The sequence below is a fragment of the Patiria miniata genome, unplaced genomic scaffold (genome assembly GCF_015706575.1).
Source record: "Patiria miniata isolate m_02_andy unplaced genomic scaffold, ASM1570657v1 HiC_scaffold_2, whole genome shotgun sequence".
NCBI lineage: Eukaryota > Metazoa > Echinodermata > Asteroidea > Valvatida > Asterinidae > Patiria > Patiria miniata.
In genome coordinates, this window is record NW_024037058.1 from 13,144,823 (window position 1) to 13,166,329 (window position 21,507).

Below are 21,507 nucleotides of genomic sequence, written 5' to 3' on the forward strand. Positions count from 1 at the left end.
GTTCCTTTTTGCACAAAAAAACAATATCCTTCACTATTGTCATTGGATACAGGGAACATGACTAAAATGGTGGCAGCATTATAAAGGGCCATACGTTGATTTGTCAAAATGCGTATCATTTACTAGTCTATTAATGGACCCTTGCGAAAGCAGTCGTGTCTAGGTTTTGCAGATCTATGCGTGCCCATCCATTGTTTTATTTCAAAAACACTGTTTCACTTAACCATTATTGCTTCGCCCTTCGGATGGGACGTCAAACCATACCAGTGTGTCCTGTGTGTTGTGTAACGCAACCCAAGTAAAAGAACCCAGTGATCAGGTGATGCTTATCGCTAAGAAAAGTGGTTTGCCCTAGTGTTTCTGGCCTCCTGTTAAAACTCCCACGTGGAGTATTTAGGAGAAGAACCAACCAAGAACTCCAAGAATAGTTTGACTGTGAACATGTTCATTTTTCTTTCTCTCTCTCTGTAGTTGAGAATATTGAAACCAGGCCAGCCACATTTGTCTACACTCCGCCAGCTTCAGTGGATGCCTTCCGCACGGAGAAGCTTCGTCTGAAATGCATGGCTGAAGGATAGTAAGTATTGACATGGGTTAATTAAAGGTACTATACAGCACCAGGTATGCTGTCCTTTTAAAGAAGAGTGGAATTTTTGTATCAATTTCCAACGATGGTCGGCCGACCATCGTTGGGAAAAAACTTCCCTTTTTTCAAGTACTGTCACTCTTGGGACCTGAGAAAATTGACGTCTTACGCGAATGCATATATGCTATAAGTCATCATTTTGCGGGCTATATGAATGGTCTTTTGCGCACATGATTCATTGCACCCAATGGCTTCGATTTACCCTGGATTATCTCCTTAATGCTTGAGTTGAATCCAGCAAATTAATCCTCGAATTGTATCATCACGTTTGGGGTATTGATAGTGGAGACCACGATACATATGTACATGTACGTGCACAGTAATGAATTAAATGCGTGCGTGTTCTGGTATACACCACGCACACATTGACTGCAGCAGTCGTCATTCAATAAGACGACCCCCAAAATGGACAGAGCGCATGCTTACAGCCTAGAGGGGGTACCTGTATTGATATGCTCGCGATGCATATATGCGATGCATGCAGCAAAGATCCTATAGCGCAGCGTAGTGGTATGCAGTAGGACACCCTTTTTCAACACCGATGCATGCAGTGATCACGGGCCGTGCGAGACCACTTTTCACTCGACACTTTGCCAACCGCAGTACAGGAAGGCGATGCCAATGCGTGATTTGTTGAATGCCATCTTCACAAAGGATTTTGTAATGCTTTTTATGGAAGGGCACCAAGAGTAACACGACGACGACTTGAGCGAAATGGCGACTTATAAAAGCCGACTTAGAAATAAAAAATTCAATGGAAATGCATTACGGACAATCAGGACTTTAGTCAGACGGTGACTTGAGCGATTTGATGAGTTGTACGATGTCGGTTTAGCCGGAGTTTACTGTAGTTCGTTTTTAATTCGGCGAAGCCGTGAATAAGTGTGTACAAGCATTGACACAACTGTTGAATTGCAATCGAGATCCTAGAATATTGTTTTTCTCTGAATTTACAGCATTCACAGATCTGAGAACGAAAAGAAATTCACAAATGACAAATGATCTACTCTGCCATTAATGAGATGACCCCTAAGAAATGATAAGGCATGGGTGTATGTTAGTTTTACCATCAATGCTGCATTCATCAACTCTGAATGAGTTTTGAGAAGTTTGGTTAAGTTTCAGGGTATTGTGGTGATGTAAATTTTGATATTCAAGTCTTCAAGAGCTCAACTGTGATGTCATAAAGTGAGCGGCCACTTTTTGCAGACAGGTTCTCCATACCGATGAGCTTTAAATTTGTGGTATTTTCTTGAGGTACCGGTATGACAAGTTCTTATTGTGAGTTAATGCGTGCATGGTGAAAAGTTACTTGCTGTTATTATTTAGCTCAGCCGTTACAAAATGTTGCGATTTTCTGGCTCCAGAATTTACATGCAGGCCCTTTATGCCTAAGAGACAAGTGTTTTGGTCCCATTTAAAAGGCTTGGATTTTCCTAAAGAAAATAGAATCGGGTTGAAGCCCTCCAGATTCGAGCTGGAGAAATAGCCATACCGGTAGGCTTGGAAAGGCCCCCGGGTTTCTGTGATGTGTACATGTACATGTAACCCTGGAGTGCATTACAACAGCGCCCTCATGTGTCGGGAATTGTGTAGAAATAAACTTGCTGACAGTATTTACAGTCGAATCTCATTAGTACAAACTCTGTTAATACAAAATTCTGGTTATAACAAACATATAAAGCCTTAGTCCCGACTGTGCATTGATGTGCACAATGAATGGGACTGATGTGCCTCTTAATACAAAATTCTGATATAACAAACAATTTGGCTAGGTCCGAACGAGTTTGTATTAACCCTAACTCCTGGGGCTCTTTTACTAGAAAGTATCCTGAATCCGCCAAAATCCACCAATTTTGTCATGCAAAAAATGCTGGTATCCTGAATCCATCAGAATCCCCCAGTGTAGATACTGGAGGTATCCTGAATCCGCCAGAATCCACCAGCAAAAGTCTTGATGGATTCTGGCGGATTCAGGATACCATGGTGGCATAAAAAAAAGTACAGCATGTTTTTCCATAGAGTCTTCAAAATCCATCACCTTAATTTCTGGTGGATTTTGACGGATTCAGGATACCACGCTCGCATGAAAATTTTGATGTGTGTTGTTGCATAGGATCCATCAAAATACACCAATGAATGGCGACCCCAGCATGGAGTACAGAAGTGAATACGTCTTGCGCACACAATTTGTGTGAAAGACATTAGCGCGTGTTTCAGCCCGTAAATCGGCAGCGCGTCCACATGTGTCTCATTCACTGTGCGATAAATCTCCGCCATTTTGGTTGTCTCTCGTAGGCACGCAAAAAATTAACGTAAAGTAATGGAGCTTTCCTCCAGCACGTGACCTAGCTCAACGCGCGCGAAGCTAGAAATGCGCTCCGAGTATTTACATGTTGCGCACACATAATTATTAGCGATGCACATGGTGCTCTTTATGCGTAAACGGTATTGCATTCGTCACGTTTTCGCGCATTATTTGTATCTTTCCTCCAGCACGTGACCCTACATGCAAGTCCACCCAGTACATGTGTGTACATGTTTGTACAGTATGTGACAGACTTGGCAGGGCTAGTGCCAGCAGTATTTACTTGACCACAAAAATTGCAAAAGAGTTAAAACTGTTGAGATCCTGAATCCATCAAAGTCCCCCAATAGCTCAAAATGGAGGTATCCTGAGTCCATCAAAATCCCCAAGTTTGTTCAATATGGAGGTATCCTGAATCCGCCGAAATCCCCCGAAACAGGGGGGTGGATTTTGATGGATTTAGGTACGTTAGGGTTAATGAGACTCGACTGTATTTGGGAACCAATATCTTCATACAAAGACGTAGCTTTGGCCTTTTTTGAATGATGAATTTGTGTGTCTTATTTCTTTGCAGTCCAACACCAGTTATCACTTTCACGAAAGACGGCGAGTCGCTGCCTGCCGATCGCACGTCCTATGAGAGCTACGGCCAGGAACTGGTCATCAGTGATGTTATGGCGTCAGACGTTGGCTCCTACATGTGCACGGCTAGCAACGGAGGCGGTACCCCTACCGCTTTCACCATCACTGTCACTGTAAAGTGTAAGTGTTCCCTGGACTTGGGTTTGATACCATTTAATATTCAGAACAAGAAAAACAAGGTGGTTTCGCTGACTCGCCCGTTGGGAAGGGGTGATACATTAATAGCACGAACATAAACAAACTATTGTGTACAAATAAAACTGGAGAAACCTGGAGTAAGAAAAATAGCATTTGCAGTCCATTTGTAATAAAGAATACTAATAATGATAAAACAGTCAATGATGACGTCGTCATGACCTCACTACATATTTGTCATTTTAGGACACCAAAAGCCTTGATGATCGTATTTTGTTGATAAAAAAACAAAAATTCGCGATTTTGATGACCTCATGAAATCACACAAATGTCACGGCTACCCACTTTCAAAATTAGCTGTAACAGATAACCCAGCTATTTTTCCCCTGAACAAATATCAATTTAAGGATGTTCTGCACTTTCTTCTCAGCAAAACCATATTGGGAGAACAAACCAGAGGACACAAACATTGTGATCAATGAGGGCGGTGTGTTAGATTGCTCAGCTGAGGGCATCCCGGTTCCCATGGTAACCTGGCTTATTAACGGTGTGCCCTTTAAAGAGGCAGGTGAGTTGAAGAGGACAATATTGTCCGAAATTGTTTATAAACATACTACATTGTACATTGGAACTGATGACTAGGCTGTACCGTTGCACAATTTGTAATAAAATAATCTTCAAAGTGCCACAAAATCGCCCAAGAAGTTAAAGGTATAGTCCATCATTTGTAATTAGTGCATTTTGTTCGTTTGAAGCAACAAAAGTGCTCAAAATCTAAAGAAGGGTGCTGAACAACGAACCTGATAAAGTTTCAGCTCAGCATCAGCTGTATATTTGGAGAAAAACAACATTCTAGGATGTCGATTTCAAATCAAAAGTTGCTGAATCATGTTCTGAATTGGGCCTGAATTCAGCGTCAGAAACACGTTCTCACTGAGCAGATTGCAGCTACGCGATGTCGTGCACCGATCCGACGAATTATAGCAGCCACGCGCGTGTGCGTCTTGTCAACGCTTGCTTGTCAACGCTGATTTCTTCAAAATGACAGCTTGCCAGGAAGAATAATTTCACAGGGAGTTTAGTCCCCTTACTATCTTTCAACCAAGTATGTTTTTCAACAATAATTACGTCAGTTAGTTTGTGGATAGTTGCAAATGATGGACTCTGGCTTTAATTTATTGTCGTGCCCAACACTCTCACTAGAAAAAAATATGGACATAGATCCCATAACTTGATGAACTTCTGTATCAGCCTGGCATTCAAGCTTTTCACTCTGTCACTTTAATACATGTATTTCAAAAGGCCAAAGACCTAATGATGTCACGCTGTGTTGACAGACGGTTGGCAGGCGGTCCCTACTTTGTCTGGCGTCCCATCTTTGCTCCCATAGGAAAGCGCATATGCAAACAGAGCCCTTACGTCTTTAGGTCTTTGGTCTATTGAGGTTAATATGCCACCTGATGCTGTCCATGATGCCTTTTATGTCATAGGGACACTATGTATTTTGCTTGAGGCCTGTAGGAGGATTTTTTTTCAATTCTGTATCTGGATCTTGACCTGGATCGTTATACTTCCGGCTACCCGCATCAGGGTTATTAACCTACTAGTCCCTGCACCACCAAAAAGAGCCTTGCCTGTTATTCCTTTAACTGTCCAAAACTGCTATAGCACTGTAGATGGTGTTGTGGATATCATCAATGGGTTACGGCAGTGTACAACACTGTAGCAACAGTTTTAATGGGTTAAGTGATCCCATGGTATTCCCAATTGCGTGGTCCCATGCTGTTTCCAACTAGGTGATCTGATGCGATTCCCAATTCATCAGTCCGTTGTTGTCTCATATCAAGAGATCTCATCTTGTTTCCAATTGGACAATCTGAAGCTGTTTCTAATCAGCAGATCTCATCTTACTCCCAATTGGGCAATCTGAAGCTGTTGGTTATCAGCAGATCTCATTTTCTTCCTGAATGGGCAGTCTCATGCTGTTTCCAATCGGGAGACGTCATTTTGTTCCCAATTTGGCAATGTCATGTTAATACTAATCCGGATAACTCATTTTGTTCTCAATTGGGCAGCATCATTTTGCTTCCAATCAGGAGATCGCATCATATTCCTGATTGGGCAATCTGTTTCTAATCAGAAGATCTCATTTTGTTCCCAATTAGGCAATCTCAAGCTGTTTCAGATCAAGAGAACGCATTTTGTTTCGTATAGGGCAATCACATGTTGTTTCCAATCAGGTGATCTCTTACTGTCCCCAACTGGGCAATTTCAATGTTGCTCCCAAGACAGGTGGTGTACCTAATCGGACATTTCAGGCACACGTATTGTAAGGCCTCGGGGAGGAAAGGGGTTGCTATTTTAATTTGTCAATCAATGTGTATTTATTTGTATCTCACCATAAATTATTTGTTATGCATCTGAACGACAACCTTTTTCACCTTTTTTCCCCCCGTTCCATGCATGAAGAGGCCAATCCTCGTCTCACCATCACCGAGGGTATCGGAGGGGGCAGGGTAGAATTAACAAATGCCATTACGGAGGATAGTGCCGTCTTCGTGTGTGTAGCATCCAACGAGTATGGCGAGATATTCGCCAGTGGCTTCGTCAATGTGGAATGTAAGCCTCTTCTTATTCAGTGGACTCTATCTTGAAACCCAACTCTATCCAAATCTGAAAACACTGCCCAATTTATTGTGCTCTTCTGATGCTGTCAATATGGGGGTTGAAACGATGCGCCTATGGCATGATACAATATGATCACAATTATAAACCTCAAGATTAGATATGATTCTATGTAAATCCCGACACTGTAAAAAATGGAATAATGAGCCAAAAACATATATGTACAGCCATTCTGTAGCATTTCCTTTTTGTTTGCAAAAGAGACGAAAATGGGCACAGTTCGTAGTGGAGAAAATGCAATTTTTTTTTCTCTATTTTCTGATTTAATGATACTTGAAATCTTTGATACATGTATGTCTACTACATATACTTTATAACAGATAGTATAGCAAATCATGGAATTTAAGATGTTTTTTACTGAAAAACAATTGGCATTGTTCATTTTACGAATACAAAAATAGAAACGTTAAAGGCCCTTTTTTCTCAGTATTTTACTTTTTGACATTTCGATCAGTGCGATATTTAAACAGCCATAACTTGTCAATGGAATGTCCAGTTGAAGTGCAACAAACAGTATTGTAAGAAGCATTTTATTCTCTTTCCTAAGACCTGCAAACCCTCATTTCGGCCTCTGCTCAGTGTTGTGACATTTTACCAGAACGCCTCTCATTATATTCAATAAATCCCTCCATCACCTGAATGACCAGTTTACCCAAAACACTTTGACCATGCAAGATGCTACATTCTAGTGTGAAATTGTAATATATCAATATTGTAACATCCAATAACGTAGTGCAATACATTGATGTATTATTGATCAACTGTTTCTCTGTTGTCTAACTCTTCTTTTTTTAATACAATTTTAGCAATCCCGGCTGAAATGACCGATGCACCCCAGCGGAACCTGAACAGCATCGAAGGCAGAGCCTTTGACTTGACCTGCGCAGGGCAGGGCTCCCCGAAGCCTACCATCCAGTGGACATTTCAAAACAATCCGGTAAACAGCCTAGATTTCACCATTCCTCTTGAAATTCCTGTCGCTCCCACCAGTCAACTAGTGTCCTACTTAAAAACAAACAGTGAAAAAAACTTCTCATTTCTTTTTTTTTTAATTCATTAAAGGGAATGTACAGCATTTGCTTTTGCTTCAATTTTCAGAAATAAATGGATTTGGAGGACTAGTATGTTTTAGAAAATATTGTTAAACTGACTTGTTTCACGTTTTGGGCTTGTAGATGCTGGAAAAACCACGAAAACCTATCATATTCTTGTAGTCTGTTTCCCTGACCCCACTTAAGATGAAACGGAGCAATGGGAATTGTAAGGTCAGAGAATCAGTCTAGCAGGGCCAAGCAGGCTTGTACCATTTCACAGGTGTGTAATCAATTCCAAAGAAAAGTCAGAATAACTAAACATGAAAAATTAAGAACAGTTTTTGAAAAAAGCCAGTTTCCTCCAACGCTCGTCTTCCGACCAGTGTTGGAAAAATACTTTTCTTGTGATTGTCAGCACACCAGGAGCTACGATTTTGCAGGATGCTTTAGACTGTTAGTCCCAAACAATGCAGTAAGGGTTTTTGTGATATTTTGATCATTTCGTTTTATGATGTTTGCAAATGTTGTATTTTCCCATTAACCCTCCTACTGCTACTGTTTGAACAGTCACAGACAGTCAAAAATTCCATCCACTTCCCCTGCCATGCCTTTTACACAGGCTAGTCACCAACAGTCAGATCACATTTCAGTCAAATTTAGTCAACAGACAAAAGCAGTCATTTGGTGGCGCAGCTGTCTCATCAATCACCTACAGTCAAAGCATAGCCGTATGAAGTTACGGTACATAAACAGTCACAGCCAGTCAAGCCTGCTTATGTGAGCCGGGACTCTTAACTGTTGAAAACAGTCACTTGATTGATTTGGACTGAAAGGACAACTAGGCACAGAATTTATGTTTGCATTGGAGGGTTAATTTATGTTTGCATTGGAGGGTTAATTTAAAAAACAAAAACCCACCGCTGATAAATGATCCATTGTCCTGACCAGAATTTGCTATCAATTCCACCCTTAATTGTGGTATGCAGTGTTCACAAATATGAAATTACACAGTTGAAGGGTAAAACCATAGAGCTATATTAAATTACTAGAGTGTTATTTCCTTGTTCTTGCACCCGGAGACACTTTGAACCGCAGACATCTTGAATTCATGTGCGTGTTTGTAGAACATAATGAAATTAGATGGATTGAATTTTAAAAGTGTACTCCACATGCAACGTGCAAGTAGAACGTACGCAAGCTTCTTAAGCGCGTGTTCCGGTTTAAAAAAAACCCACGGTTAATTATCTGCAGCGGATACGCACACACGTTGCGCTGTTGTTTGCGTAGAGCAAAATGACACGCTCATTTGCTGATCGTGCGTTTCGGTTTTGGGCGTACTGGCTTCGATGACGCACCGGTATGGAATACAAACACAGATATGCAAATAGCCGTACCAAAAACGTACAAAATTTCTAGCTTTCGATAGGGTTGTGCACAAACATGGATGCGCCCATCGGGCATTACTTTGTACATGAGTCAGCACTCTAGTAATTTAATATAGCTCTATGGGTAAAACCCAACTTTCAAGTGTTTTTATCTCATTGATATCACAACCAGATTGTCCATGGTGAATCAAAGTACAGCATCGTGGAAGATGGCAATACGAGAAGCACAACCAGCACTCTGACAGTCACAGGAGTGGGTGTGGAAGATAGCGGCGACTACAAGTGCATTATTGAGAACGGCTTCGCAGCAGTGGAGGCCACATCAACGGTGAATGTCAGAAGTAAGTGGATGAGTGTAGTTTTCGTCAGGATGGGTGTATAGATGAGTCAAGCCTTGAGGCCAATTTCACGCTGAGCAAAAGCTTTACGGAGAAAGAACAAGCAAATACCTCAATCAAGGTTTTTTTGAGTAGCTTGCCAGTTGCCTCCAGACTAAATGAATTGTGATGGCTTGACAACTTTGCTTTTGTTGTGTTAAAGGTAGAGTAGATCATTTGCAGCTACGTGTATTCAAAAAGGGTAACTAACAAAAAAGTAACAAAATTATTATTGAAAACGTTACTTGGTTTAATGATGGGGATGTCAGTCAATTCCCTGTGAAATTATTCTCCCTGGCGTGCTGCCATTTTGAACAAAAAAATGAAGAAGGCCATTTCCAAAGATGCGTCAACTGATGCATTTTTGGAAATTTCCGTTAATGGATGTGGGCAAGCGCGGTTATTAGTTGGTTCAGAGCGTAGTATTGCCCGGACGTGTCCCGGATGCTCATTTCAGGCGCAATTCAAAACAGGACGTTTTGAATTGAAATTGAGATCCTAGAATGTTGTTTTCTCGAAATGTACTCCATACACAGGGCTAAAACTTTATCAAATTAGTTGTTAAGCACCCATCTTTAGATTTTGAGCACTTTGTTGCTTCAAACGAAAAAATGCACAAATGTGACCCACTCCACAAAAATGAGTCTGTTGTGGCAAAACTGACATTTTGAGTTAACTACATTGATAAAATGGGAATGAAATAAGCTTTCATTTGGTATATCATGGGCCTCTCTAGGGCGTTTGGTTGCACTGTTGTGCCTTTTTTAATTCTATCAAGTTTTTGCAAAGCAAGAAATGTCTCAATGAAGAAAAAAGGGTTTAAAAATTACAAATACAATGTAACTAACCAAGAAAAGCACCAAATATCATAAATTTGTTAGTCGTTTTCTTACAATATTTAAATTTCTGTGTAAGATATCTGAACTAAAACTATCAAACAACCAAAATAAAACAAAAACAAAAAATCCAAATTTTGAGCAAATTTTCACTGTTTCCATTTAAAAGTGGTGAAAGCTGGAATTCAAGCTATGCGACATCAGACTCATTTTTGCAGAGCGGGTCACAAATGACATATGATCTACCCTTCCTTTAAGTAATCTTGTTGAGCAACGCAGTCACTTCAAGATTAGTTGGCATTAAAAATGGCACATATGTAGATTTTCTAGAATTTGAAGAAGAGAAATTTCTCACCTATTTTTAGGTATACCCATTATTCCCGGCATGAAGATATTTTTCCCCATATCTTGACTCCAAATCAACTTTGTAAAATGTGCATATAAATTGTCTTTCAGGAGGTACAACAATTGTCGTGGGTCCAGGGGCTGAGGTGAGTGTAGAGCTGGGTGCAGACGCCATCATTGCATGCGAGGTGGATCACGATGCCGCGCTGGAACCCACAGTTACCTGGTCACGTAACGTTGGAGCCGGCGAAGAAGAGCTGGACCTGACGGTGCCGGGCGGACGCTTCCGACGGGCCAAAACTGGCTCGGACAACCTGAAAGTGGTGGCTACTGTCGGGGAGGACACGGGAACGTACAAGTGCAAAGCTGTGACAACTGAAGACGAGGCCTCGGCATCCACAGAGCTGGTCATTAAGAGTAAGTTGGTTTTTAACCTCGTCTCTGCCTTTTCGATCACAGTGTTGTTAGACACGTATGGATTGCGTTTCTCACAGCAACCAATCCAGCCGTTTCTTGATGAATGACCAACCGCGTGGTGATTGATTGCCATCTTTGTCGGTGCCTGATATCAGTGCTGCGCCTATACACCCAACTGTAGAGAGTGCTGTGCCGCCTACAAAGTAATGAAGGACACATGACAGGAATGCACCTGATCTCATGACAGAAATTCCATTACAGTCAAGGGACTGTTACTTACAGTATAATTATTTTTAGTTTTACTACTAACGGCTTTAATAGGCATGCAGACCTATTACCCCTAACCCCCTAGTAGTTCCTCAGGACTACCCTGCTACGGTAAATCCAACATAGTCCAACAGGAGTTCCCTGCTCAATCCACTGTGCGTTATTTTCAGTTGTTTGCTGAATCCAACAGAGTCCAACTTGGCATTATAATGCGATTCAGTTGCCTGCTGAATCCAACATTTTGCATGAGGAATGTACACAAGGGGTTTACTGCTCAATCCAACAGGCTCCATCGGGTGTATGACATAGTTGGATCCTGTTGGATTCAGCAGGGTTAAGGTTAATGCAAAAAGTTTTTGTCAGTTTCTCTTGGTCGACTACACATGTACATACCTGTAGATAAGCTAAAGGCAGGTGATTCTTGTACTCTTACAAGATATATGCACCTCAGTAGAAAGAAGAGGACACATTTATCACCTCAAAGGTTTCAATTTAACATACTAGTTTGAAAGGAAAATAGAATTGGTGTATCCTGATCAGTGCAAAACGATTAGTACAGTACATTTCTGGCGAAAAGACTGCCACTTGCAAGATGCTAGAAAGCTGAAGCGAGATATCAGTGAAAAAATAAAAATTATATAGGAGGGAAGGATACCCCAGAATCTGGCCAGGACTGAAAGCCCAATCAATGTGTTGGCCTGGGTTGGATTCGATCCAGGGCCACAGTGGTGAAGGAGCGTGCCTATTATGAATGGATGGACCACTGCTTCATCCTGACTCTTCCCAAAATCCTATAATTTTCTCTTTTTAATGGTTTTTGTTCTTGATTTTTGAATAGCTGTGCCTTCCCCTCCGTCTAAACCGATAGTCAGCAAGCGCTCTGACATCTCCGATACCATGGTTGCTGTGGCGTGGAACAGTGGGGACGACGGCAACTCCCCAATCACTGATTACATTGTCTCGCGCATGACCAACTTCGCCGACCTTGGCTGGGTAGTTGAGTCCACTGTGCCAGCTGCCTCCACCCAGGCTTCCTTAGACCTCTCCCCCTACGTCACCTACTGGTTCCGCGTGGTGGCCGTCAATGCTATCGGAGAGTCTCAGCCCAGCGAGTTGTCTGATGAGTACACGACTGCAGCCGCAGCTATAACGGAGACCCCAGAGGAGGTGGGACTTGAAGCCACGGATCCTGGCAAGTTGAAAGTGACATGGCCGGTAAGTTTAGACAACAAGGCCCAACTTCATCAAAGGAAATGGCATGGTTTGATAACTTTCTACTACCAGTGATAAAATACCAGTGAACTTCATCGAACTTGGCATTCATAGTAAGATGTGTGTGAAGAGGTCAGACAACAACCTGAAGCTTGTAGTTGGTCTGCCGCCTTCAGAAAGACAATTGCTTAAGCATTACTGTGCATGCATTTCACCAGCAGTTGCCTCGTTAATTGCAGAAATAACTGTTGCTGCTGTCTTTGAATGTTGTCTTTTAAAACAACCTCTTTGTGGTTAAAAAAACACAATGTATGAACAGGAAACTAATGTGAAGTGTTCTGGCAAAATGAGACGGAACTGGACACAGGCTGTACTGGAGAAAAGTGTAAAAAAAAAAAACTTAATCAGGACTAAGCCCGTGATTGTTTTTGTTTTGGTTTTTTTCTATTTTGAGATTTATTGGTCTTTTTTTCAGATTTTTTGGTAATCTTTGCTATGTCTACTACACATTTTAAAGAAATTGTATAAAAGTTGTAGATTTAAAGTATTTTTAAGGAAAAACAATTGGCATTTTTCGTTTTCATGAATGCAAAACATCGAAATTTTTAAGGGCCTTACTTTACTTTACTTTGCTTTTAAGACACATGTGTTGATAAACAGCCATAACGTGTCAGCGGAATTTCTAATTGAAGTACAACAAACAGTATTGTTAGGGGAATTGTATTCTTCCTACCGACCGCAAACCCTCGTTTCGACCTCTGCCCAGTTCTGCCTCATTTTGCCAGAACGTGTCACAAAATATGTTCTACAATATTTGTGAGACGTTCACAAATGGCTATAGCCGGCCGTGTCCGAAACGGGCTTCCAGAGCTATGGCTACGTCTATTGTCAGCGTGTCCCCGCGTATTCTCAATGGGCGTGGACATAGACCTAGCTCTAGACAGTTGATTCGGATGCAGCCATATGTTCTAAAGTTGTTGACCTTTACCCGAATTGTCACCCGTTCCAGGAAGTGCACCCGTACGACCAGAACGGCCCCGGATTCAAGTACGTGGTCAGATGGAGGGAGGCAGGCACCAGTGATGACTGGACACCCCACAACATTGACGACTACAGGACGACCAGCTACGAGATCGACGGCGGTGATATCTACAAAGAGCTGGAGGTGGAGGTGGTGTACGTGAATGACCTAGGGGAAGGACCAGCCTCAGAAAAGTCAGGTTTCACTGGAGAAGGAAGTGAGTATTGGCTCAATAAGATTTGAAGGTTTGCATGGTGACAATAGCAATAGGATAAAGTCTACGGTAGCACCATGTCACCAATCTGTTTGGTGGGTTTGTGAGGTTTGGAGAAGAGCTGGGGGAAACTCAATGTTTCCAAAAGTATACTCTTCCTTTTTATATCACCCCGACGCAAAATTCCATCTTATATACTCTTCCTGTTGTCCCGAGACTCCGGACGACGGGCAGTATAATATCCTAAACGTTGCGGTTCCCCCTGGTTCTTTTCAGAACCCCACAAGCGCACCAAAGAGATTTGTTACATTGTTACAATTTTTTTTTTTTGTAAAGTAATTCAATCTTATTGAGTATTGGCTCCAAATGACACAGAGCTGCTTGTTACAGAAATTGGCTGACTGTTTGCTGATTTTTTTATAAGTACAGAATGCCGTGGTACTGTAGTTGCGGTGTTTGACTCATGTACAATGGTGCGTGGGTTCGAACCCTGCCAGGAACATGGTGTTTGTGCCCTTTGGGCTAGACACTTGACTACAATTGCCTCTCTCCACCCAGGAGTATAAATGGGTGCCTGTGAGGGTCGAGGACTGAAAGGTGCGCTGATATTGGCTGCCGCGTGGTCTCGTGGCCTGATGAACAGGGAAATAATTAACCAAAATATTATGTAATAATCAATTGTGATTTGGTTTTCAGCTTTGCTTTTCTTTAGTTTTAGTCTGGACATAAATTTGCAAAGCAATACATTCTGCTTTTAAAGCAGATAAAGACTGCCAGACAAAAATAAAGACTCGTGAAAATTGACGAATAAGCACATCATGAAAACGGCTGTTTTGAGTGAACCAAAAAAAATTCAACTGCGTCATAACAGCTCCTTTTTGGGCCAAAATTTAAGGATTTTCCCTTCCTCCTTCGGTGACTGTTGTAACTATTTTATGGTTTTTGACGCCAGCTCCTACGGAAGCACCACAGAATGTCCAGGTGGTCGCTGACAGTCCGACAGAAGTCGTCATAACCTGGGATGAAGTGCCTGCCTCGTCTATTAACGGCATGCTCCAGAAGTTCCTGGTAAACATTTCATTTGATAAAATTTGTGTTGAGCAACAGTGTTCTCAATAAAGAGTAATTTACTTTTTGTGCATTATTCATTGGTTTTGTCCAACTGAGCATTATTGTAAATCAGTTAAATTTCTAAATACTGAATGTGCATGTATGTGTTACTTGCTGCAAAGTACCATTGATGAATTTTTTTTATACTGAACATTTATTTCAACGTTGTTATGACACTACAAACATAAAATAATTATGTTCACATTTAACCCTAGGTCGGGGGGGGGGGGGGGGGGGAATGAGAAGAATTACCATTCGTGCATATGAATAATTAATTAGCCATAATTCCAAAACCCTTTGACCTATAGTGATGAAATTTCTTGGGTATGTTCATGAAGAGTTGTTCTCTGTGCATGTACCGAGTTTCAAAAAAGTCTGAAGAAACCTATAGAGAGAAGACAATGAGAAGAAATTGCAGTTTTAGATGTGGGAGGAAAACCCCAGAAGAATATTCTCGGGATCATGTATTGACTGAAAACCATATCCACATGTGGGCTGGGCAGGATTCGAACCTTGGCCATAGCAGTGGAAGGCACGGAGAGAAACCACTGCGCCAACCTCAGTCCCGAACCCGACTCCCCTACCTGAAGGGACTTTTACATTCTTTGACTACTGACCAGTAAGCCAGGGGGTGTGGGTTCGATTCATTCCTGAGCCTGTGAAGATTTGTTCTGTTTAAACAAAATCTTGCATGGGCTCCAGGAAAGCACTCAACTGTGCAAAGGGTATTTTGTTCATTGAAGACACATACATGTATGTTAAATTTCAAGTTATAGCAGAGATTAAAATAAACATGTAACAATGGTGGCAAATTTCTGCAAAATCAGTTAAAAAAAAAACAGAAACAAAGAAACTAGAAAGCACTCAGAGAGCGCACACCTCCACTAAGGCTAAACAATTCCCCACCATATTGTCATCACACTCAAAAGAAATACTTGCATAAATGGTGAAGAATCCTTAAATAAAAAATAATGGATCCAGATCCGGATCACTTCCAAAATCTAATCGATTTTTACTCGCACCATGGACCACCCTTGTACTTGTACCAAGGACCATCTCCTGAGTAATCTTGTTAAAGATATAGTCCATCATTTGTAAGTTGTGCATTTTGTTCGTTTGAAGCAACAAAAGTGTTCAAAATCTAATGAAGGATACTGAACAACTAACCTGATAAAGGTTCAGTTCAGCTTCAGCTGTACATTCCGAGAAAAACAGCATTCTAGGATCTCAATTTCAAATCAAAAGTTGCTGAATCATGTTTTGAATTGCAGCTGTACGCGATGTCGCGCACTGATCCGACGAATTATAGCAACTGCGCGCGCCTGTGCGTCGTGCCAATGCTTGCGCGCGCTGCGCCGAATAACAAAACGAACGACTAATTTAAGTTTTCCTACCGTGCGTCTTAAGACGCACCGTTGGAAAGGCCTTCTTTCGTTGATTACTTCTAAATGATAGCTTGCCAGAAAGATTAATTACACAGGGAGTTTAGTCCACTTACTATCTTTCAACCAAGTACGTTTTTCAACAATAATACGCCAGTTACTTTTTCGGATGGCTGCAAATGATGGACTATAGCTTTAATAGACAAACCAACCAACTAACCAACAAAATCCAATGAAAACATAACTACAACAGCTGTAATTCTGAGGACATTGGTTTGTATTGATCTCCTACAGGTTTACTATACCATGGTAGAGGCACAGGCCCAGGGCCAGGAGCCTGCCGAGTGCCTGCCCAACACCGACTGTCGTGTGGGCGACCTCACCCCGTACATGAACTACCAATTCCGGGTGGCGGTCCGAAACGGTCAACGCGAGGGCGAAAAGTCGGCTCCTGTCTCATTCCAGATGCCTGAAGGAGGTAAATAATATGTACTGATGAAATCGGTGTGTAATGCTGTGTCACATTGGCCAGTACATGTCAGATGAAATGTGACCGGCTCTACAAAAAAGGGTATTAAGTCGCCCTTAGCATTATTGTGTAATGGCCTGCTCAACATTGAGAGGGTGAAAATTTTGTCAAAATGTGATTTTCATTTTATGTCATGAATGGCATCTTTAATACGTACAGTTTCAGGTTTCATTCACAGAAATGTTGATTTTGATGAACAAAGTGGAAAAAACTACCATTTTGTGTGCATCATTCTAATGTTCCACAACAAAGCCAGCTATTTCAAAGGCTGTTTTCTCAGTTGTGCAATTTGAACTCCAAGGAAGTAATTAATATGCAAATACATCATATCTCCAGAACAGGAGGGGCTATGGAGCTACCAAATAAAAGCTTACGTTGTGGGCTTTCTAACCATGTATATAACTCCATTTCACTTTTTTGCAACATATACCCTTTTTTGTGGAGCCGGTCACAAATGACATACCTCGGTGCTCAATGTATTGAGTCTTGCAAGCAGATGGGGGGAGTTTGGTTCATTTTTAGAGAGGTGCATGCAAATTGAAATTTTTTTAATTGAATCCTTAAATCTCGAGGATTTGAAAAGGTGAATTTCCAATTTTAATGAGCACTTAAATGATGCCATCTGAGGCAGAAGCATCGGTGTTATAGCCAAGTGCAAAAAAAAACTTGCTAGAATTTGGGGTGTTTTGGACTGGGGTCGATTTTATATTTTTTTGTTTAAGCAGTTATCATTTAATTCTCAACGATCAGTCATTGAGCAAACTGCTTCAGTGAGCTCAACTTTTTGGTTTCAAATTTGTACAGACAAAAGTTACTGTAGGCCTACATGTACAATGGGTTTAAATACCAATTGACATAACAGCAGTTGCGCCCTCAGATGTCAGAAAATAACACAGACGATGTAAATGTAGAAAAAGTATACATGTAATTCAAAACAAGTATAAAAAAACAGCAAAAGAAGCAATGGGTGTTCCGTGATTTCTGCACAAGGCAAAAGCAATTGATTTCGCAGTGCAATTTAACCCCACGTCTGTTTGATTCACTCTGTAGAATCTGGACCTGTATATGAAATGTCCATTGTCCCACTGTCCGACCGTATAATGGTGAAGTGGGGCAAGCCGGCTTCCCCCAATGGTGTCATCAAGGGATACAACCTCAGCTACAACACCTGTAAGTATTAGAGCAGCTCTGCTCCTAGACAGTCGCTAGACAGTCTTGTTTTGCCTATTGGCACCCCTAGTATTTACCAGCATGGCGCTGTGTAACGTGTTATAATTTGCCGGCCTCGACATGTCTAATGATGCGCCCAATGAAGTGCACGTGCATAACATTTCCATAGAGATGGCCAATGACAGCTCACCTGTACCGCTGAGAAAGCATCCATTATTAGATTGGGGATATCTTTCTCTTGTTTGGTGTAAGTTTCTCTCTTTTTTTCTGCACGATTTTCATGAGAATATTAAAATTTGAAATGTAATATGCCAATTATTGTTTTGTAAGTCGGAAAATAATATGATGGAATACATGTACCAAAGGGCCTCGAAATTAGGTTTTGACCTCTCGAAGAATGGGATTTGCTCCATGTTGTATTGCATTCACCACACACAGAAACGTGTCTAATCACGTACATGTACATGACTTTGCACAAGTATGCAAGCATATTCATTTCCTTCCAAAAGTATTATCTGCCTGCGCCGTTACGTGGTGGGCGAACTTAACCCGGCCAGTTACTGACTTGATTTCAAGTCTACTCTGCTCCATTCTTCGCATTCAGGCACCCCTGCTAAGTACCGGTAAGGGCCAAGTCATACAGGTAACAGCGGCCGATTTCACAAAATGGAGCATAACTTTCGCCAGGAGTAGGATTTATGCAACAAATATGTGCAGCTGCGCTGTTAACTGACTATTGATTTTGGGAAACTTGGCGTTGCTGCACAACGTTATAAATTTATGTAAACATTTTGGATGAAGATAACAATGGCTGTTCTTGAATTAATTATTAGTTACGCAACGTGAGATGTTGCCTAACTTATGCGATCAAATGTGGCGTAAGTGAAGTTACGTTATTGCGTAAAGTTTCGTGACATCGGCTGCGGGCAATTCTGAGGCAACCAAATATGTACTGCAATTTGGACAAACTGTCTCGCAGAACAGAAAACCTTTTTAATAACAGTTCGTGAAAATGCCTCATGGAATAAACGCAATATAAAGCTTGCCTGTTATTTTCTTCTTGGAGATTGCCTTAAACCAATACATTGCGGAGTACTTACTAAGTTCCTTATTAATACTAATTGTGAACATGTCTCGTCCAAAAAATAAGCAAGAAAAAAGTGTCCTTCTAGAGATTGCCTTTAAAGAGGTAAGTTGAGGCATTGAAAAAAAGAGATACTGAGATTATTGATTATTACCAATAACTTTTCTTTCTCTCTGTGACTGTAGTCGATGGCAATGATTTGGGAGAGGAGACCAGAGTTCCCATTGGGGACCCAGAGGCCGATTCCTACAAGGTGGAGTCTGCACAGCCCGACACCAACTACCGCATCTCAGTCTACGCCACCAACGGATATGGCCTCGGCCAAGCGACCACCCAGGAGATTAAGACGCGAGTCGGTGGAGGTAGGTGGAATTGCAGAATTACAATCTCAAGACCCAATTTTTTTTGCCTCTGTCTCGACTTGGTCTTCAATAGTCAAGTCCATCACAGTCAAAGTAATTCACAGATCCCCTTTCACAAGTCCAGTCAACAGTAACAGGGGATGCCAATTGTCACAGTTCATGTGAAGAACTTGTGAATTCACTGGAAGAGACATGATGGACTTGGGATTCGTGAGGACTTTTGAGGAGTTGTGAGGACCTGTAATGGGTTTAACTATAACTCTCATCTTAAAATGCAAATGCCTTGGTCTTGGTGTCTTGCTCAGCGTCTCAGGACTCGATGGTTAGTCTGAGACTGGGCAGAGTTCTTGTCATTTAATTTTAGATTAATTTGTCAATTTCAGTGGAACTGGAATCCATCTATTACGGCTTACACAAAACAAATGTCTAAAGATGATCCACCTCTTGATTGTTGTCAGTAGAACATGACCACTCGCGTCCTCTGTGTTACGGTACATGAACTGTTTGGGGTCGTTGCATGTGTACATTTTTATGTTGGTCTCTTTCCCTGTGCACGTTGCAAATGGTCCCTCCACAGTGCACAGGTATAAAAGTAAAGTCTGTCCTGAGCCAATGTGGCCCATCAGGCCGGCGTTTATCTCCGGTTTCCTTGGCATGAAACGACTGAGAATATATCTACTCCCCCTGAATGGGATGCCAGTCCATCGCAGGTTACTCCCCAGCTAATGCCGGTAGCCATTTATACTCCTGGGTGGAGAGGGGCAAGTGGGGGTGAAGTGCCTTGCCCAAGGACACAATATATGGCCGGCGGCTGGATTCGAACCCCGGACCCTCTGATCATGAGTCACGAACCTTAACCACTAGGCCACACACTCCCCCACAGTGCACAGGTACTGTGGCTGAAAAACCTGAGGGATCCTCTAAAGAGAGAACACGACAATCAGTTTAAGCAGTTGGAGGAAATTCCTGGAAAAACATTCAAAGGAGCTCCCATGGAATCAGGCAGGGACTGAACACCCCAGTCCATATATCAGCCTGGATTAGATTTGAATCTAGGTCACAGTGGTGGAAGGTGAGGTAAGTTGTATACCACTGCATCAGCCTGGCTCAGATTTGGTAAAGTGTGTCTTTTTTTTCTTTCTCTTGTGATTTTACAGAGCCACCCAAGCCTCTTCTTGCCGATGCCCAGATCGCGCCAGGAAAGACGTACATCAATGTGACCTTTGTCCAAAAGGACGAGGGCGCCGCAGCCAACGAGTTCTACGTTTTGTACAAGGAAGCAAGTGAGTCTCTTTAAAAGTTTCTGCAGCAAAAACTCTAGGAAACTAACTGCATGCTTCATTCAATCATGTCGTCACATCACTGCAATATGGACAATGGTATCCAAATGGGGCACAAATGTGTATATGTTATGCAGATTTGGGTTACTCACGGCTCACACATGATTGGATTTTTAATCATTCCTTCTCAGGGATATTATTCCAAGCTTGGTTTCACCCATTCTGTGCTCACAGCCCAAAAAAAAATCCAGGGGATATGATGTGTACGCAATGAATGTGGAGCCTGGAGCCCACTATGGAATTGTAATGGGTCACATAATCTGGATTGAATGGTTGCCCTCTTTGCAATGATATGATACATGTAGTATTTCATGCATTAGAATACTGAGATCAAGTTTTCACTCAGAGTAGTTCGGCTATTACTCGGCACCAGTTTGATGGAACTTCCAAGTGGGACATGTGCAGTGACAGGAAATTTCTACTAATAACGAAGCACAGTCCACCAGCAACAACAAGCAATGTATTGCCTCTGTTCGCGTAATAGAGAGGGCGTTTTTTTTACCACTTTCGAGAGTCCCTCGAACGGGATACAATGCATGTTCTCATAATGGTTCACATGCCTATAGTGTGAAGTACGCACAACCAATTTTAATTCTGAGTGTGCGCAAAGCCATAGCATCTTCATGTCAACTTGAGGCGTTGTCGGCAATGCGTTCAAATGCCTCTTCCCGTTGTCTCCCCACTCTTCCGTTCTTGACATTGAGGGGATACTTGTGCACAGGGCCCATAAAACCTTTAAATTGTTTTCTGCTAAAAGTTCCATGAAATTTGGTCGAGACTAGATGTCACAGAACACATCTCATCCCATTCAACTCTAGGTTGTCCTCTCTCTTTCCATGTGCCTTACTCACATTTAGATCAAGGTGTGCTTATGCTCGTTCTGAATTTAAGTAGAGAAGGAAATCCTACTACTTCCACTTGATTTTCATTAACATTTTTATACACGTATGTCGTTTTTCTTCATGTCACATACGGAAGTTGCCATATTTTGTGTTTAGCTCTTCTT

General features: G+C 41.7%; 1 protein-coding gene across 4 annotated transcripts in view; it reads left to right on the forward strand.

The window, feature by feature from the left end:
• LOC119726564 (neuronal cell adhesion molecule-like) overlaps positions 1–21,507 on the forward strand; it is an 88,633-nt gene that overhangs the window by 46,761 nt on the left and 20,365 nt on the right. For all 4 annotated transcript variants that reach the window (XM_038198302.1, XM_038198299.1, XM_038198300.1 and 1 more), the window contains 14 exons: positions 472–577; positions 3,529–3,716; positions 4,162–4,299; positions 6,201–6,350; positions 7,223–7,353; positions 9,008–9,176; positions 10,505–10,810; positions 11,916–12,292; positions 13,299–13,527; positions 14,477–14,592; positions 16,311–16,494; positions 17,596–17,715; positions 18,985–19,161; positions 20,319–20,444. In XM_038198302.1, the coding sequence (XP_038054230.1) occupies positions 472–577; positions 3,529–3,716; positions 4,162–4,299; positions 6,201–6,350; positions 7,223–7,353; positions 9,008–9,176; positions 10,505–10,810; positions 11,916–12,292; positions 13,299–13,527; positions 14,477–14,592; positions 16,311–16,494; positions 17,596–17,715; positions 18,985–19,161; positions 20,319–20,444 (2,517 nt within the window). The remainder of the gene's footprint in view (positions 1–471; positions 578–3,528; positions 3,717–4,161; positions 4,300–6,200; positions 6,351–7,222; positions 7,354–9,007; positions 9,177–10,504; positions 10,811–11,915; positions 12,293–13,298; positions 13,528–14,476; positions 14,593–16,310; positions 16,495–17,595; positions 17,716–18,984; positions 19,162–20,318; positions 20,445–21,507) is intronic.